Source organism: Mus caroli, chromosome 14, assembly GCF_900094665.2.
Source record: "Mus caroli chromosome 14, CAROLI_EIJ_v1.1, whole genome shotgun sequence".
In the NCBI taxonomy this organism is placed as follows: Eukaryota; Metazoa; Chordata; class Mammalia; order Rodentia; family Muridae; genus Mus; species Mus caroli.
In genome coordinates this window covers 61,470,353-61,489,154 of record NC_034583.1, presented here as the reverse complement: position 1 = coordinate 61,489,154, position 18,802 = coordinate 61,470,353, and the positions used below count along the sequence as shown (strand labels likewise).

Here is an 18,802-nt window from a genome sequence, read left to right as displayed (position 1 = left end):
TCTCTCTCTCTCTCTCTCTCTCTCTCTCACACACACACACACACACACACACAAAGCCCAACAAATCTCAGGAGATAAAATATGTGTGTGTACCTATTTGTGTATATACATGCAAAGATACAGTTAGACACATTATAAAAACTTGCTGGGAATAAGCATAAAGATACACATAAATTGGGAGAGCAAAGAAGAGGTTATATCTTTAATGGATTAATAGATAACTTGTAAACAGAAACAGTGAAGCCATAAGATATAAAGGAATGGCTTCAAAGTGATGAAAGACAGTGACCACCAACCCTGGATCCAGAGTCCATTTCCATTAATGAAGGTGAAAAATGTGCAGAAAAATGAGAAATAGAGATGCCATCCTTTCAGATTGACTCTGAAGTAAACTAAAATACGGCATTGTTCATGGGAAAAGGACACTCTAGGTAGACGCTAGAAATGGTTAAAGGAATAAGAGTTCAAGAACAGCCAGGGCTACACAGAAAAATTCTGTCTTAAAACAGCAACAACAGAGGCTGCAGACATGACTCAGTGATTTAATCTCCTACATGGCAGCTCACAACTGTCTGTAACTCCCATTCCAGGACTTCTGACACCCTCACAAGGACATACATGCAGGCAAAACTCCAACGGACACAAAAACTAAACTTAAAAAAAAAATACAGCAACAACAAAATGGGTTTCATGTATTCCAGGCTGGCCACAAACTGACTGTGTAAGCCAAGGACGATGGTGTAAGCCAAGGACGATGCTGAGTTTCTGATCATTTTGCCTCTTCCTCCCAAGCACAGGGGTTCCAGGAGTGCACCACCACGCATTCATTATGCAGTACTGGGATCAGACATGGGCTTGTGCATGCTAGGTTAGCACTCTACTAACTGAGCTATAGCCTCAGCCCACTACTTACATCTTGCTTTCATCTTGCAACTTTCAAACCATGAGATAACAAATGTCTGTTGTTTGGAGCCACCTAGTTTGTGGTTCTTGGGTAAGAGTAGTCATGGGGAAACTACAATTTTATTCTTCATCTTAGAGGAGAAGCAGCTAGCATTAAGTTTCTCATGGTGTAGAGGTTTTTCATGAAGGACCTGAGTAGGTGATGGTGGTGTTTTTAATCACATAGATTGAAGTCCCCTTCTGAATTAGACTTGCATAGCTTTATTTAGTAAAGCCACATTGTGGTTATACAACAGCAATAACCATGCTCACTGCAGACAAAGGTAGCTTCCTGTCCCTCTAGGTTTTGTTCATTGCAGCTTTATTTTAGAAGCCCTAACTGATGCAATAAAGAAAAAAAGACCAGCACTCGGGAGGCAGAGGCAGGCGGATTTCTGAGTTTGAGGCCAGCCTGGTCTACAAAGTGAGTGCCAGGACAGCCAGGGCTACACAGAGAAACCCTGTCTCGAAAAACCAAAAAAAAGAAAAAAAGAAACTGAGGTTTATGTCTCCTAAGTGTTGTCACTTTTAGTCCTGGTTGGCAGTGATATGTGTGATTTTTGTCTGAAGTTCAGTTCTAAATGAAGGGAAACAGCTGGGGGTGGGGAGATGTCTCAGTGGTCAAGAGCACTCACTGCTCCTGCAGAGGACCCATGTCCAGTTCCCAGCGCCCACATGGTAATTTACAACCATCCCTTTCCAGTTTCAGAGGATCTGACATCCTCTTCTGAACTCTGAGGGCACCTTTGATAAACAAATGGAGGCAAGTCAGTGGGAAACTGAAGTCCTCCAACAACAAATGCTGCTAGAGCAGATGGCCTTAAACATGCAGAAAAGGAGTAATAAATCTTTGCACAGCCTTTATTTCACAGACGTTAACTCACAGTGCCTCATATACCTATGCTTAGAGTGCAAGACCCAAAGGCTAGAGAGACAGCTCAATAGTTACAAGTTGACATTGCTCTTATAGGAGACTCAGTTCCTAACTTTGATTCCCAGCACCTTAATCAGGTGGTTCACAATCACCTGTAACTCCAGTTCCAGGGCAACTGGAATTGCCCTCTGTAGGCACCTAAAATAATGCACACACCCTGACACATAGACTCATACATGTAACTGAAAAGAAAAATGGTGACTCTTTCTAAAGATGCAAAACCCAGCCAGCTGCTTTTGCATTTTATACAAATCACTGGATGTCTCATGGCTGCAATCTATGTAATCCTGAACTTGGAGGACTGTGTTGAATGTTGGAGTCCAATCTGGCCTATGTTCAAGCTCCAGGGATCAGGGAAGTGGTGGAACATAACAGTTGGGCATGGTGGCTCACACCGGTAATCCTAGCACATGGGTTAAGGTAGAAGGATTTTTCCCTTGGCTTTAAGCCTCCCCCCACCCCAGTCCCCACCCTTTGCACCCTTTGTAAATACCAGGCCAGCCAAGGTTTGGCTACACACATAGGAAAGCCCAGTCTCACTACATTTCTCTTTCCTCCCAAATGGACAGAAGATCAGAATTGATGTGAAAGGTTGTCACCAGATGGCAAATAAGCATAGAGAAAGATTGTCAACCATGCCCTTAGAGTAACAGTGGTCTACTCTATTGTGGAAATGACACAGTCCGGGACTTGGAACAACAGAAGCTGGTGTAATCTAGAGCCATCAGAATACTTAGTTTGCCATTACACAACTAATCATAATCTCACCCCATGATCTAGGAATCTTGCTCAAACAAGTCGAAAATATAGGAGCCCACGATAAACTATGTAGAGACCTGGAAGCAGCCGGGGTGCCCTTCAGTGGGTAAATGGATAAATGACTGGCATAGCTAGACAATAAAAGCTTCCTCAGTGCTAAAAAGAGGCCAAGCAAAGTGGTGCATGTCTATAATCCCAGCACTCAGGAGGGTGAGGCTGGAGGATTACCAAAAGGGCCAGGCCTGCCTGGGTTACCAAGTACATTCAAGGCCATCGGGATGAGTTAGTGGGATTGTGATTCAGAAAGTCAAAAGAAGGCCAGGAACCTAACTCATAAGTAGAACACTTGCCCAGCATGTGGCCTGGGTTCAGTCCCTGCTAGTGAAGAAGAGGGAAGAAGAAAGGAAAGAAAGAAAATGTTTTAACTCTATGCTAAGAGTAGGAAGCGGGCAGATCAGAAGTCAGTCATGCTCAGGTACGTACAGAATTTGAAACCAGCCTGAGCTACATGAGACTGTGTCACAAAAACAAAAATACCAAGTTCGATGCATATTAGCGTAAATGACATTTCAAAGGAAAGGTAATTACTAAAGTTTGAGTGAGGAAAACTCCGGGTTTTTTTTTTTCTTTTAATGTTTGCAAATGGCTATATTTGACTTATGAGTTAGAAATATATACAGTAGCAGTGAGTCCCAGGACAGCTAGGACAACCCAGAGAAACTCTGTCTCAAAAAGCCAAAACCACAAAAACAAAGAGTTGGAAAACTACTACAGCCTACTGCAATACCACACATCATTTACTCTGCAAAGTACCATTGTAATTTATGTCAAAATTTCTCATGAAAACATCTCAGGATACTCTTAGGACGATGTTTAGTGACTGGTTTAATCTCCAGCAGGAGAGGAGGGGTTCCACAGAGCCCATCAGAGACCCCTTGTTTAGCATAGCCAGTTCATTGAGCTCCTAAAACTCGTGTCCAAGTAGCTACCTGGTCTCCATGTATGCTTCCTGGCTACTCCTAATGTCTGAGCACCAGTGTCACCTCCTACTCAGACAGAGTGGACACCTGCCTCTGCAGTTGTATCTCTCATGACTCAGCCCCCGGTCCTGACTTGACCTGTTATTTGATTTAACAGCTCTGGCCTGAGCTCTGACAATGCAAACTGAGATTGCTACAGAGGTGCCTCAGCCTCTGGCTGACTCAGCCTGGGGACTGGAGTATTTTTCTGCTTTACACTTACTTTGCTTTGTGTAGAGTCACAGTGTCTATGTGGGTCTCACTATGTTCCCACTCTGTCTTTGAGCCTTTTCTCTTTCTTTCTCTCTCTCTCCTTCCTTTCTTCCTTCCTTTCTTTCTTTCTTCCTTTCTTTATTTCTCCCACTCTCTCTCTCTCTTTCTCTCTTTTTTTCTTTCTTTCTTTCTATTATTACTATTATTATTACTATTTTTAATTTTTTACTTATTCACTCTACATCCTGCTCACTGTCCCCCTCCTGGTCAGCCCCTCCCACAATACTTCTCCCATTCCCCTTCTCCTTCTCTGAGTGGGAGGGAGCCTCCCTGGGTATCTCCCTACCCTGGCACTCCAAGTCTCTGTGAGGCTAGATGCTACCTCTCCCACTGAGGCCAGACAAGGCAGCCCAGCTAGAAGAATATATCCTACATTCAGTAAACAGCTTTTGGGATAGCTCCTGCTCCAGTTGCTCAGGACCCACAGAGAGGCCTAGGCCTCTGTATGCTCTTTGGTTGGTGGTTCAGACTCTGAGAGCCCCAGGGTCCAGGTTAGTTGATTGTGTTGGTCTTCCTGTGGGGTTCCTATCCCCTCTTGCATTAGCCTCCCAACTGATGGGACTAAAGTGGTCTGTGCTGTGTCTGGCTTCTGGGCGTTTCTGATGAACATCTGATCCTGGAGAGCAAAGCAGGGAAGTTCCTGTGGCCTGTGAGACAGTATTGTCTCTGCATTATAATCCCACTTGCCCTGTCCTCACATAATTGGGAGGGGCTTGTGGTTCAGTGTAACCTTAAGCAAATGATTGTTACCTGGGGTGGGGGTGGGGGTGGGGGATCCACATGACTCCTGTGTGCTCCTCTTTTGCCCAGCATTGTCAACAGCTTGTCTAGCCTTTCCTGTGCTGTTGGAAATGGAACCCATGCTAGGTGAACGAGCACCCTGAGCTCCTTCCAAGCCAACTCTGTCTGGTTCTTCTTGACCTAGTAAATGTTCCCAGACCTCATCTTCCTTCCTCTCTTCTTGAATTTGTCTGGACACCTTCCAAGTTCACTGTGTACTGTGACAGCTCCTCCCTCTAGAAGTCAATGAGACTAAAATTTAATGATTTTTTAATAGTCCCAATAAATAGGTCTGACTTAAAATTTTCTAATAGTACTACAGGAATGAAGATTTACTGTGTCTTTTTTCTTTTTCTCCTACCTGTAGTCTTACTGTTTAGCCCTGGATGGCCTCCTGCCTCAGCCTCTCCTATGCTGAGAGTATAAGTGTGTGCTGCCATCCTTAGCTCTTCTGTGTCTTTGGGACTCTAAAAGTTGAAGGGGTCACTTGGCAGCCTCTCTCCCTCCTCTTCAGCTTGTTCTTACAGTCTGTCAATGGAGGAGCCTTACAAGTAGAGCTGGCCATTTGGTCTCTCTTCAGCATCATGCCTCTTACAGCCACAGCCTAGCCTTAGTGCTGCTCACCTAATACTTTCCACTCTGGCTGCCTGAATTGTCTGTCACCTATATTCTGTATGCCCTGACATGGTCTTCCCCCTTATACACTTCCATTCCCTTAGCAGTTTATTTTTTCTTTTATTATTTTTGAAATAGGTTCTCAGGTAATGTTGGCTAGCCCCTAAAATCACTGTGTAGCTGAGACTGGCCTTGAACGTTTGACCCTTCTCCCTCCATTTCTTGAGTTCTGGGATTACAGGCATGCACCACTACACCTGGTTTTTATTTTATCTGGTGCTTGAGATGGAACCCAGGGCTTCGTGAATGCTGGGTAAGCACTGAACAGCTGAGCTTGTGCCCATCTTGTCTTACTTCTCTATGACAGTGTTTTCAGGGTGCTGGGGATGTTTGCTTTATGGTTCTGGCTCCCAGGGCTCATCTGAGCTCCATGAGTATTTAGATGGTATTAAAATAATTTTGCAGAGCCAAGAGAGTTAGGGGTAGAGACAGGATGATTAAGACTTCTAGGCAGCTGGGCAGTGGTGGCGCACATCTTTAATCCCAGCACTTGGGAGGCAGAAGCAGGCAGATTTCTGAGTTCGAGGCCAACCTGGTCTACAGAGTGAGTTCCAGGACAGCCAGGGCTACACAGAGAAACCCTGTCTCGAAAAAACAACAACAACAACAAAAGGGTTCTAGGCAAGCTTCAGTTACATAACTAAGTTTGAGGCCAGCCTGCACTAACTGGATGAGTCCCTGTCTCCAAATGGACAAACAAAATAAATTTTGCAATTTTCTGAGACAGTGCAATGACACATATTTAGTGGCCATTGCATGTTCATTTTGTGAGTGAGTATAGCTTCATGTAAAATAGCATTTAGTTCAGCAGCTGTACTGCCCACTGAACCTTCCCCACTGTGCCCAATGCCAGGAGCATCAGGATAGGTAAGCACAGGCCTCCACTGCCATTTAGTGTGCATGTGTCCAGAGCATCACGGGCTCTACAATATACATTTAACAGTTACCTTCTAGGCTTATGATTGGCCTTATATAGTAACCCTTCTTCCCTGACTATCCGTTTATAGCTTAGGAAGTAAGGACAGACTAGGTGACCCAGAGAATTTTAACATTGTTGCCTAGGGTTACATTGTGTCCATAGCTAGAAGCCGGTCTTTCAGTTTGGCTGGAAGCTGACATAGTCAGATGCCAAACACTCACTGACATGTTAGCATAGGCTAAACACCAAAGTGGTGGCAGAAAACACGACAGGTGAATTGAATTCCAATTTTTCACTCCACTCCCTACTGGGGCAGTTATCTAGAAACACTTCCACTTATGACAGGCAGAGACTTGGGACAGCAGTAAACACTGATCCACAGAGCACAGGGCAGCTCTAACAGTGAACACTCACCTATTTCTAAATGCTGGCCCTTTGGGGCTGAGAAACCCTGATTTAGGGGCTGGAGACTTTGAGGTCACTTTGTATACAAGACTGTCTGTTACTGGGATTGAAGTCCTGCCACAAAAGAGGAGGGGAATGTGAGGCAGAAAAAAAAAAGTACCATGAAAAGAGATAATAGCTCCAATGACAGTAAAGATGTTTGTAAATGTTGAAATATTTGCGGTATCTCAGAAAAGAGGACATTTATTGTTTTGTTGTTGTTTTGTTTTGTTTTGGAAATAGGGTCTCACTCTATAGCCCTGACTGATCTGGAACTCATTATGTAGACAATTTGGTCTTGAACTCAGAGGTACACTTGCTTCTGTATTTAGGTACTCTGCCTTTAGAGTGCTGGGGCTAACAGCATGCACCCCAATACACCCAGCTTGAACTAAAACTTTTAAAAGATAGCTGGAGGGAGGATGTTTGAGGCCAGATTTTGCCCCATAGCCTAGGCTAACCACAAATTTATTGTGCAGCCTATGCTGGCCTCAGAAAGGGACAAGGACCTAGAACTTGAGTATATTAACCTGTAATCAGAACTGAACCCAAGCAAATCAGTTTTGAGAGGATTTCTAACTTAAAATGGAACCAAATGCATCCTTAGCTAAGGTAGTGAGAACCCGCTTACTTTCTTCTCATAAATGGACTTAATATTCTGCTGGCTCAGAAGATAACTTTGGATGTTACTTATATGTCAAAATCTGAGCATATATTCATGTGTTAAACAAGTGGTTCTCAACTGTCCTAATGCTGCAACCCTTTAATAAGTTCCTCATATTGTGATAACCAACCATAAAATTATTTTTGGCCGGGCGTGGTGGTGCACACCTTTAATCCCAGCACTCGGGAGGCAGAGGCAGGAGGATTTCTGAGTTCGAGGCCAGCCTGGTCTACAGAGTGAGTTCCAGGACAGCCAGGGCTACACAGAGAAACCCTGTCTCAAAAAGCAAAAACAAAACAATACAAAATATTTTTGTTGTGACTTTATAACTTTATTTTGCTACTGTTGTGAATCATAATGTAAATATCTGATATGGAGAATATCTGATATGGGACTTCTGTGAAAGGGTCATTTGACCCCCCCAGAGTGGTCATAACCCACAAGTTGAAAACTGCAGTGTTAGACTTTCTGTAACATTTCTAGGTTCTTTTCCTGGACAGTTGTCAGCATTAAATCCAAGTCAAATAGCCACTGATTCATGGACACTATCTGTAAAAAACAATTGAGTCCTTGATTCCTCTATTCCTTCCTCTTTCCTTCCTTTTTTTTCTGGGACAAGATTTATATGGCCTGTACCCTAGAAATTATGGTGATCCTCCTGTCTCAGACTTTTCAGTGCTGGCATTGCAAGTGTGTACAACCACGTCTGGCTCCTGCTATTACCTTTAAATGTTGTACACTCTGTTTGAGGGTAGGTAGTGAGCATGTGACTTATATCTGCCATGACTTGCTTTCCTGCTTTATGGCAGCACTGTGGCTGCTTTAGGCCTGTTTGCTGCTCTGAGCAAATCTAGAGATGGTTGTTAACAAGCTTTGGCATGCTTGGCTGTCATGTATTCTGGAGCTTGTGCTAGAGTTCCCAACCGCCAAGTCTCCATCCCGCAGGATGAGTGTGAGCTTGGTTCACTGTAGCCCTGGAGTCACCTCCTCCATGTGTCATTTCAGGTGAACCATTGTCTCCCAGAGAAAATTGTGGTGTACCGAGATGGAGTGTCTGATGGCCAGCTAAAGACAGTTGCCAACTACGAGATCCCTCAGCTGCAGAAGTGCTTTGAAGCCTTTGATAACTACCACCCCAAGATGGTGGTGTTCGTAGTTCAGAAGAAAATCAGCACCAATCTGTACCTTGCAGCTCCTGATCACTTCGTAACCCCGTCCCCCGGGACTGTGGTTGATCACACCATAACCAGCTGTGAGTGGTAAGTAGGCCAAACAGGGACCCTCAGCTGCAGAAGAGTAAGCTGGAGACGTTGTCTGTTGCCTGGAGATTCCTGGACAGGTGTGGAATGGAATCCTCATATTTGTCTCAAAGAAAAGCAAGCTTTGGCTGAGCCCAGTGGTGGAGCTTAGTGTGACTATGGGCTCCCCTCATCAACCACAGATACGCACACACACACAAGTTCACAACTACATGCACACATATTTTGTCACTGGGGATTGAACCTTGTGCCTGGTAAATGTCAGACATTACCATGTCTACCATTAAACTGTGTCCAGAGCCCTCTTTTTTTTTTTTTTTTTTTTAAATAACAAAGTTTTGCTCTCAGCCAGACACACCCTCTCTGTGAGCCAACAAGCATGGCACTGCTAACAGAACCTTTGAATGCCTGAGATTCATCATCTTCCATTGTTGACTTGTAGCTCTGTGTTCTAGCAATAAACGCTCTTTATGCTAAAAAAAAATAAATAAATAAATAAAAAATTAAAAAAAAATAACAAAGTTTTTACTTTTTAGGTATATTCCCTCTCCTTTCTAACTTTTGAGGTAGGGTCTCATGTAACCTATACCATACCTCCCAAACTCTCTATGTAGCGCAGGCTGCCCTCAACAGATACATAACCTCCTCCTCAGCCTCCCCAGTACTGAGATTATATCCATGAGACACACACACACACACCCCAGTGTATATGTATTGACTTTGTCATTTTCCTTTCTGAGCCTTGCATGATGGGGCTACAGCGATCTCAGAATGCCTTCCAGTCATCTCAGAGTTGGTGCTCTTTCTTGATAGGGTGGATTTCTACCTTCTTGCCCATCATGTGCGACAGGGCTGTGGCATACCTACACACTACATCTGTGTTCTGAACACTGCAAATCTGAGCCCTGATCACATGCAGAGGTGAGTCCATCAGAAGTATGCTTGTTCTTGCTGTTTATCCTGACTAATAGCTAAGTCACTAGTCAATTTCCTTCAACATATTTTTCTCCTTTCATGTATGTGTATGTATGTGTGTGTGCACATGTGCATTGGTATTGAGGCTGAGGTCAATATCAAGTGTCTTAGCAGCTGCTTACCTTGGTTTATTGAGATAATATTTCTTACTGGGATCTAGAACTCAAATTAGACAAGGTCTCCATTTCCTGTGTTACGATTACAAGATCACCCCAAGTTGTTGCTGGGACTGAATTCAGGTCCCCATGCTTGTTTACCAACTGAGCCAGCTCCCTAGACCAATATTTTATCCCTTGCCACTCCCAGATCTTGATAATGGTGGTATGTTTTGAGGAATAATCTGTAATCCTGCTTTTACATTAAAAACATTCGAAGAGCTTTGAGAAGATAAGGATGACCAGCAGTCTTCATTGCTGTTCATCATAAAGTGTTAGTGTTAATTTAGTTTAGAAAAATAGTCTTATATGGGTGGAGAGACGGCTCACTGGTTAAAAGCACTGGCTGCTCTTCTAGAGGACCTGGGTTCAATTTTCAGTACCTGCATGGCAATTTACAACTGTCTGTAATTTCAGCCAGGCAGTGGAGGTGCATGCCTTTAATCCCAGCACTTGGGAGGCAGAGGCAAGTGGATTTCTGAGTTCGAGGCCAGCCAGGGTACAGAGAAACTACAGAGTGAGTTCCAGGACAGCCAGGGNTACACAGAGAAACCCTGACTCAAAAAACCAAAAAACAAAACAAAACAAAACAAAAAAATAAACCAATAAAAAACAGAACAAAAGAAAACAAAACAACAACAACAACAAAAAAAACTGTCTGTAATTTCAGTCCCAGGAATCAAACATCTTCACAAGGACATACATGTAGGCAGAACAATGCATATAAAATAAAAATATGTAAATCATTAAAGAAATAATTTGAAAAATTATCTTGCTACCTTGCTCATGCTGGTTTTGTCTTATTTTGTTTCATTTGTTTGTTTGTTTGTGTTTTGAGACAGGGTTTTTCTGTGTAGCCCTGGCTGTTCTGGAACTCACCCTACAGGCTGGCCTTGAACTCACAAAGATCCTGCCTGCCTCTGCCTCCTGAGTACTTGGATTAAAGGCCACTACACCTGGCTGGTCTCTTAGCTTTCTAAGTAGCAGGTTTACAGGGGCATACTACATGCTCCAGCTGCATGTGATAGCACATGTTTATAAATTATCACTCAGGAAGCTGAAGCCAGAGAAACATCTAGAATCATCAGCCTGAAGGATATAGTTAATTCCAGGCCAGTCACTGCTTCATAATAAGACCTTGTCTCAAAAACCTAGCTGGGTAGATAAGCCTGGCAGTGGTGGTGCATGCCTTTAATCCCAGCACTTGGGAGGCAGAGGCAGGCAGATTTCTGAGTTCAAGGCCAGCCTGGTCTACCGAGTGAGTTCCAGGACAACCAGGACTACACAGAGAAACCCTGTCTGGAAAAACTAAAACCAACCAACCAAACAAACAAAAACCTAGCTGGGTCACTAGCCAGATGGAAAGAAGGATAACCGCTGCAAATGACTATGGCATACTACCACAATTATCATGTATAGACCCAATAGACTGGTAAATGCCCTCTTATAGCCTTTTCCTTTGTGGCTTTTTCTGATTTTATTGTATTTTACACGTATGGCGTTTTGCCTGCATGCATATATGTATACCACATGTGTGTTTAGTACTTGTTGGAAGTCAGAAAATGGTGTCAGATCCCCTGGAACTGGAGTTACAAATGCTTGTGAGCTGCCTTATGGTTGCTGGGAACCAAACTGGGGTCCTCTGGATACCATCACACTGGTGCTGACTTACTTTACCCATCCTTTGGCATATGTGAAAATAGAAACAATTCCAGATGAAAAATAATGGTTTCTCTCTCGGACAGACCTAGTGGCTCACACCTACAGTTCCAGCACTTGAGAGGCTGAGGCAGGAAGATCACTGGCAACTCAAAGCCCACCTGGGCTAGTGGAGTTACTAGCCAGCATAAGCCAGATAGTTGAGAACCTGTACCCCAAACCAAACTAAAGAAAGAATTATAAAACTAACAATTCCTGAAAAGCAACAGTAGGTTTCCCAGAATCCCCCAGTCTGTTGGTAGGAGTGCTGTGTGTTGTATCCCCAAGAGAGTGAAATCCTTCCCACCCCTAGGTGGAGGTAGAAGTAATAACACATTTTCTTCTTAACTTTAGGTTGACTTTCAAACTATGCCACATGTACTGGAATTGGCCTGGTACCATCCGAGTTCCAGCTCCTTGCAAGTATGCCCACAAGCTAGCTTTCCTGTCCGGACAGATTTTGCATCATGAGCCAGCCATCCAGCTGTGTGAGAACCTGTTCTTCCTGTAACTGGGAACTTGGACACCGGCTGCAAGGAGCAACTGGACTCAGCTCAACTCCTTCTTACAGAATCAACAGAAATGGCAGTGGAAGTTTATGTTTGCATTTTCTCTTTCTCCATCCTTGTAGAATTAGATTTCTGTTCTTCTTTTAACCCTCATATCATAGTAGGGTGTTGTGGTACATGCCTTTTATCCCAGCACTTGGGAGACTGAAGCAGAAGTATCTTTAGTTCAAGGCCAGCCTAGACTACATGGTGAGTTCTAGGCTAGCCAAGATTACAGAGTGAGACCCTGTCTCAAAAAACAAAAGCAAACCACTGTCCCCTCAAAGCCTGGGGTCAAGGAAGCAAGTTTGTAGGTAGCCGCTGCCCGCTGCCTTCATGGAATGTGTGCTGTCAGCACTGCTCCTCAGCCGAGCATGGGGCTGTGGACAGGGCAGTGATGACATGTTCTTAGCATGTCAAATCCCCCTACCAAATAAGTCAAGCAAGGAAAAAATAGCCCCCAAGGCAGCCTGAGCATCAGTTCCTTAGAGGTTATGCCTACAGAACCATTCTATTTCTGGTGGCAGAAGTGACATGAAGTCATTGCAGACATCTTAAAGGAGAGTTACTGTGCAGCTGTCTGCATGTGTGAAAAACATGTAGAAAAATCAGTGTAGGGTACAGTCGGGCGTGTGAGCCCACCTGACCCAGGGCTGTGAGTCTGACTTCCCGAGAGTCTGGCTGGAGCTGCTTTTCTGGTCCTTTTGGTTATTTGCAGCCATCATCAGATTGCTTTCCTGCAGCCCGACTGACACACGCATGTGTGCGCACACACACTTTTGTTCTTTGTGACTAATCTTGAATAAATTCAATTAGAACACATGGAAAGGATTCAGCAGACTTAGGAACATTCTGGGTGGAGTGTAGTCTTTTCTGCAAAAGTCTGTAAATGAGATGATTACGCAAGAGTCTCTTCCAGCTGTGGGCTGGTGTTGCTTGGAAATTTTCAAAATCCCCAAGTTTCAGGCTTCCCAAAGTTGGCTTGGGAAAATGTGATAGTCTCACCTGAGTCTAGACATGTAGGAAGTTTTCCTAGGGCCTCTGGGCTTCAGTATTTGGGGGAAGCACTGGTTTTCTGTGTTATTTCTTTCCTTCTGTTTCAGAATCTTCAAGTTTCTTCAGGCTTAAGTGGGCCATCCCTTGCTTTACTGGGCTTTAAAAGCTAATTTTACTTAACCTTTTCAAATGTGTATGTATCTATGTTTTGGTGTGGTGGATGGATGGCAGGGGACTGAGTAAAAATAGTCATTTTAAATAACAGTGTGCTAGGAGAGCCTCAGTGTGAAGTCCTGAGGAGCAGCGGGGGCTGTGGGAGTCAGTGTCAGCCCTCACTCAGACAGGCCAGGCCTGGGCTCGAAGACAACATTGTCCAGGGAAGCCTTTAGTTTGCTGTACCACCCAGAGGTTGGGGAGGGATCAGGGTTAGGGTCCTCAAACTCACTCCTGGCTTTTGGAGTCTATGACCAAGGCCAGGCCGAGTCCTGAAATGTAAAAGCCATAGAATTAAACAGAACAGACTGAAAAAACGAGTCTTTAAGTTCCACTTTGTGGATTTCTCTGGAAGTCTTTTGAATTTGTCTTTAGAAGTTGCTGTTCCTAGCACTCCTTTTCTCTTTAGGTAGAACAGATACTCGACCATAATGCCAGAATGTACTTTCTCTGCCTTGTTTTTCTATGCCTTGTTGTTCAGTTTCAGGGCCAAACAATTGGGCCCTGTGGTGTAAAATAAAAACAATGTATGTGTATAGTTGTGTCTGAAAGAATATAGTTTGTTTATTAAGTGGCTTTTCCTTCAAAGAGAAGCAAAAGTTAGAGTTATTCCTTTATTATTGTGCATGTCAGGGGCAGCACCATTGGGAGCAAAGTGATTTCACCCTGAGCAAACTGGGAGGCCTGCATATCAATGCATGTAAGTTTGTGTATGTGTTTGAATCATTTGGGGCTTTGGGGAAATAAGAACCCTCACCAGCTTACTAAGAGAATATTCTCCACTAGTATATTTTCATCAGGGTGATAAAAAATAAATATAATTACTTACTTATTTTATTGATTGATTGATTGATTGATTGATTTTTCAAGGCAGGGTTTCTCTGTGTAGCCCTAGTTGACCTGGAACTCACTATGTAGAATGTAGTCCAGGCTGGCCTCAAACTCAGAGGTCCACCTGTTTCTGCCTCCCAAGTGCTGGAATCAAAGCTGTGTGCCAACACCACCTGGCTTGTTAGCTTTCTTTTCTTTCTATTTTTAAAATCAATTTATTTATTTTTATTTCATGTGCACTGGTGTTTTGCCTGCATGTATGCTTGCATGAAGGTGTCAGATCCTCTGAAACTGGAGTTACAGGCAGCTATAAGCTGCCATGTGAGTATTAGAAATTGATCCTGGGTCCTCTGGAAGAGCAGCCAGTGTTCTTGACTGCTGAGACATCTCTCCCTTTGTCAGTCTGTCTTAACAGTTACTGTTAGCTCAAGAAAGAACCAGTAAGCTTTCTCCACAAGTGACCTCTCTTACCATTAAGAATTTTTTTTTAAGTTACATTTATAATATGTAGGGAGGCAGGGAAATGTAGGTCAGGCCTCAAGGTCCAACACTTGGGAGGCAGAGTCAGGAGGATAAGGAGTTCTAGGTCACCTTTGACTATATATTGAGTTTGAGGCCAGGCTTCAGACATGAGACCCTATCTCAAAAAAAAGTACACCAGTAAGATAGCTTGCTGGATGAAGGAATGTTTTCTGAGACAGGGTTTTGTGGTGGTTTGAATAGGAATGACCCCCATAGACTCATGTGTTTGTATGCTTGGCCATAGGGAGTGGCACTATTAGGAGGTGTCCTTATTGGAGGAGATGTGGCCTTGTTGGAAGAAGTGTGTCACTGTGGAGGTGGGCTTTGAGGTCTTGTGAGAGCTCACTCAGTGGTTAAGAGCGCCAATGGTCTCCCAGAAGACTTGGGTTCAGTTATGAGCACACACGTGATGACTCACTACAATCTGTAACTCTGGTTTCAAAAGATCTGCTGCCTGCTGATCAAGCTGTAGAACTCCCAGTTCTAACAGCACCATGTCTGCCTAGAGGCCGCCATGCTTCCCACCGTGATGGCTAAAGCTCTGAAGCTGTAAGCCAGCCCCAATTAAATGTTTTCCTTTATAAGAGTTGCCTTGGTCATGGTGTCTCTTCATAACAATAAAATCCAAAGTGAAACAGTTTCTCTGTGTAGCTCTGGCTGTCCTGAAACTCACTCTGTAGAGTAGGCTGGCCTCAAAAGTCGGTCAGAGACCTGCCAGCCTCTGCTTCTTGGGTGTTAGGATTAAAGGTGTAGGCCACCATGCCCTGCTTTTCCTCACTTCTTAAATGAGGAAGTTCTTGATCTCAATCCAGGAAGTACCTTACACTTGCTGTGTTGGCTTTACTCCAGCAGCATTTTGTTGAATGAAGTGAAAAAGAACATTCTAGGAATGACTTACTCTTTTATCAAAAAACATTTTTGAAATCCCAGGTTTGAAGCCTGGGATTCACAGAGATCTGGGCTTGAAAAGACCCTGTTTACTATTTTTGAAAATAAGCTTAGTTTTATCTGAGCTCTTTAGTAACTTTCTGCCATGGATTTGTTTTTTGTTTTTGTTCTTTCTAAAATCAAGAGAGTATAAGAAAAGCCAAAGAACAGCCAGGCAGTGGTGGTGCACGCCTTTAATCCCAGCACTTGGGAGGCAGAGGCAGGCGGATTTCGGAGTTCAAGGCCAGCCTGGTCTACAGAGTGAGTTCCAGGACAGCCAGGGCTACACAGAGTAGAAAAAAAGAGAAAGAGGAAGGAAGGAAAAAGAAAAGAGAGAAAGAAAAGCCACAGAATTGAAGAAAATACTATTACCCAAAATACACATAGAATTGTCAAAAAGGAATAGTGGCCATTAATCTGAGCACTCTGGAAATAGAGGCAGACAGGCCTTGTGAATTTGAGGCTAACCTGGTCTACAAAGCTCAGTCGTTAAGAGTACCAATGGTCTCCCAGAAGACTTGGGTTCAATTCCAGCACACACATGGTAACTCACTACAATCTGTAACTCTAGTTTCAGGGGATCTGATGCCTTCTTCTGGCCTCCGTGGGTACTAAGCAACCACATGGCATGCAGACATGGGCAAAACATCCATATACACACCACACACACACACATATCACAGTAACAACAAGAGGCTGGAAGCATAGTTCAATGGTAAAGCCCTGACTTAGCATCTGTGGAGCTCTGAGTTCAATTCCCCAGTTTCTTTATGCTCCCAAATCTTTAAAAACTCAGGTGTTTATAATCCCAGTGCTCAGAGGTAGAGGCAGAAGGATCAGACAAAGATTATGACCTCAGTTACACAAGGGGTTTTCAGGCCTGAGCTATAAGAGACCTTACTTCAAAATAACCAAAACGTAATGATGCATCATAAGCAGCCGATGTGAACAGGTTATGTCATGTAGGTGGTTCCCACATAGACCATTCTGGAAATGAAAAACGACTGGAAACAGAATCCAAAGCAGGGAAAAGAAGTTTTATTTCTGACTGAGATTTAGCCTTCCAAATATGGTTTTGTTTCTAAGAGCTTTGAGGCTGGATAGTGCCTTTAGGAGGAAAAGGCAGGTAAAACTTAGGAGTTTAAACCCTACATGTCCAGTTCTAGGCCAACCAGAGCTATTCAGTGAGACCCTGCCTAAGGGGGTAGGGGGAGGAGAGATGGGAGGGAGGGAGGGAGGGAAGGAGGGAGGGTGGGAGGGAGAAAGAATAAGATGCTCTGAAGGACTGGAGATCTGGCTCAGCAGTTGAGAATGCTTGCTGTGTAATTATTTAATTATTAGAATTTGGATCCCAGCACCAGAGAATAAGCTGAGTGTCCTATACACACTTTAACTCCAGCTAGCAGGGGTAATAGCAGAAGGGCCTGTGGAGCTTGTGGAATCCAGCCTAGCCAAGAAAGTAAAAGTCCCTAGTTCAGAGGAAAGGGATGGACGGAGAGGCAGAGGCCACCTGGCCCCCTCTTCTGGTCTCCTCATCCACACACAGGTGTGTGCATCTGCACATACATACGCACACACAATCCCTAAAGATCTGAGCTCACAGGAGACAGAAGCAAGTGGATCAAGTTTATTGCTAGTCTGATCTAGAGAGTTCCAAATAAATAGGGCTAAGAAACAAAGCTCTGATTTAAATTGAGGGATCTAGAAGGATGGCTCAGTGGTTAAGAGCACTTGTTGCTCTTGGGAAGGACCTGGGTTTAGTTCCCAGCACCCACATAGTGACAACTACCTATTACTCCAGTCCCAACGGATTCAACATCCACTCTGGCCTCCTTGGACACCAGGCACGTACTTAGTGTGTGTGATGGTTTGTATATGCTAGGCAAAGGGAGTGGCACTATTAGAAGGTGTGGCCCGCTGTGGGCATGGGCTTTAAGACCCTCATCCTAGCTTCCTGGAAGTCAGTCTTCCACTAACAGCCTTCAGATGAAGATGTAGAACCCTAAGCTCTTCCTGCACCATGCCTGCCTGGACGCTGTCATGCTCCTGCCTTGATGATAATGGATTTAACTTCTGAACCTGTAAGCCAGCCCCACTTAAATGTTGTCCTTTATAAGACTTGCCTTGGTCATGGTGTCTGTTCACAGCAGTAAAACCCTAACTAAGAAAGAAGTTGGTACCAGGCACTGGGATATTGCTGTGATAGGCCTGACCATGCTTTTGTTTGGAAGAATGTGGATTTTGGGACCTTGGATTTGGAAAGCAGTGGAATGCTTTAACTGGGGCTTAATGGGCTATCCTAGTTGGAATATTAAAGACTTTGCTACTGAGAGTGATTTGAACTGTGTGGACCTGGCCTAAGAGGTTTTAGTGGAGAATTTCAATATGTGGTCTAGAGACTGTTTTTGTGGTATTTTGGTGAAGAATGTGGCTACTTTTTGCCCTTATCTGAAGAGTCTGCCTGAGGCAAAGGTGAAGAGAACAGATTAATTGCATTGACAAAGGAAGTCTCAGAAACATCATAGATTTGGTTCTCTGGTTAAGTCTCATGAAGAGTATTTTATTTTATTTTTTCCTTATTTTTTTTAATTAGATATTTCCTTTATTTACCTTTCAAATGTTATCCCCTTTCCTAGTTTCCCCTCCAAAATCCCCCTATTCCCTCCCTCTTCCCCCTGCTCACCAACCCACCCACTCCCACTTCCTGGTCCTGGGATTCCCCAATATTGGGGCATAGAACCTTCACAGGACCAAGGGCCTCTCCTTCCATTGATGACTAGGCCATTCTCTGCTACATATGCAACTGGAGCCATGAGTCTCACCATGTGTTTTCTTTGGTTGGTGGTTTAGTCCCAGGGAGCTTTGGGGGTACTGGTTAGTTCATATTGTTGTTCCTCCTATGGGACTGCAAACCCCTTCAGCTCCTTGGGTACTTTCTCTAGCTCCTTCATTGGGGACCCTGTGCTCAGTCCAATGGATGTCTGTGAGAATCCACTTCTGTATTTGTTAGGCACTGGCAGAGCCTCTCAGGAGACAGCTATACCATGCTCCTGTCAGCAGGCTCTTGTTGGCCTCCACAATAGTGTCTGGGTTTGGTGGCTGTATATGGGATGGTTCCCCAGGTGTGACAGTCTCTGGATGGTTATTCCTTCAGTCTCTGCTCCACACTTTGTCTCTATATCTCCTTCCATGGGTATTTTGGTCCCCCTTCTAAGAAAGATCAAAACATCCACACTTTGGTCTTCCTTCTTCTTAAGTTTCATGTGGTC

At 44.0% G+C, this 18,802-nt stretch overlaps 1 protein-coding gene across 2 annotated transcripts in view; it reads left to right on the top strand.

The window, feature by feature from the left end:
- Window positions 1-13,791, top strand: part of Piwil2 (piwi like RNA-mediated gene silencing 2) — a 57,396-nt gene extending 43,605 nt beyond the window's left edge. For both annotated transcript variants that reach the window (XM_021182116.1, XM_021182115.2), the window contains exons 21-23: window positions 8,415-8,668; window positions 9,482-9,589; window positions 11,851-13,791. In XM_021182116.1, coding sequence (XP_021037775.1) covers window positions 8,415-8,668; window positions 9,482-9,589; window positions 11,851-12,007 — 519 coding nt within the window. In that variant the 3' untranslated portion in view covers window positions 12,008-13,791. The remainder of the gene's footprint in view (window positions 1-8,414; window positions 8,669-9,481; window positions 9,590-11,850) is intronic.
- Window positions 13,792-18,802: the final 5,011 nt, after the last annotated feature.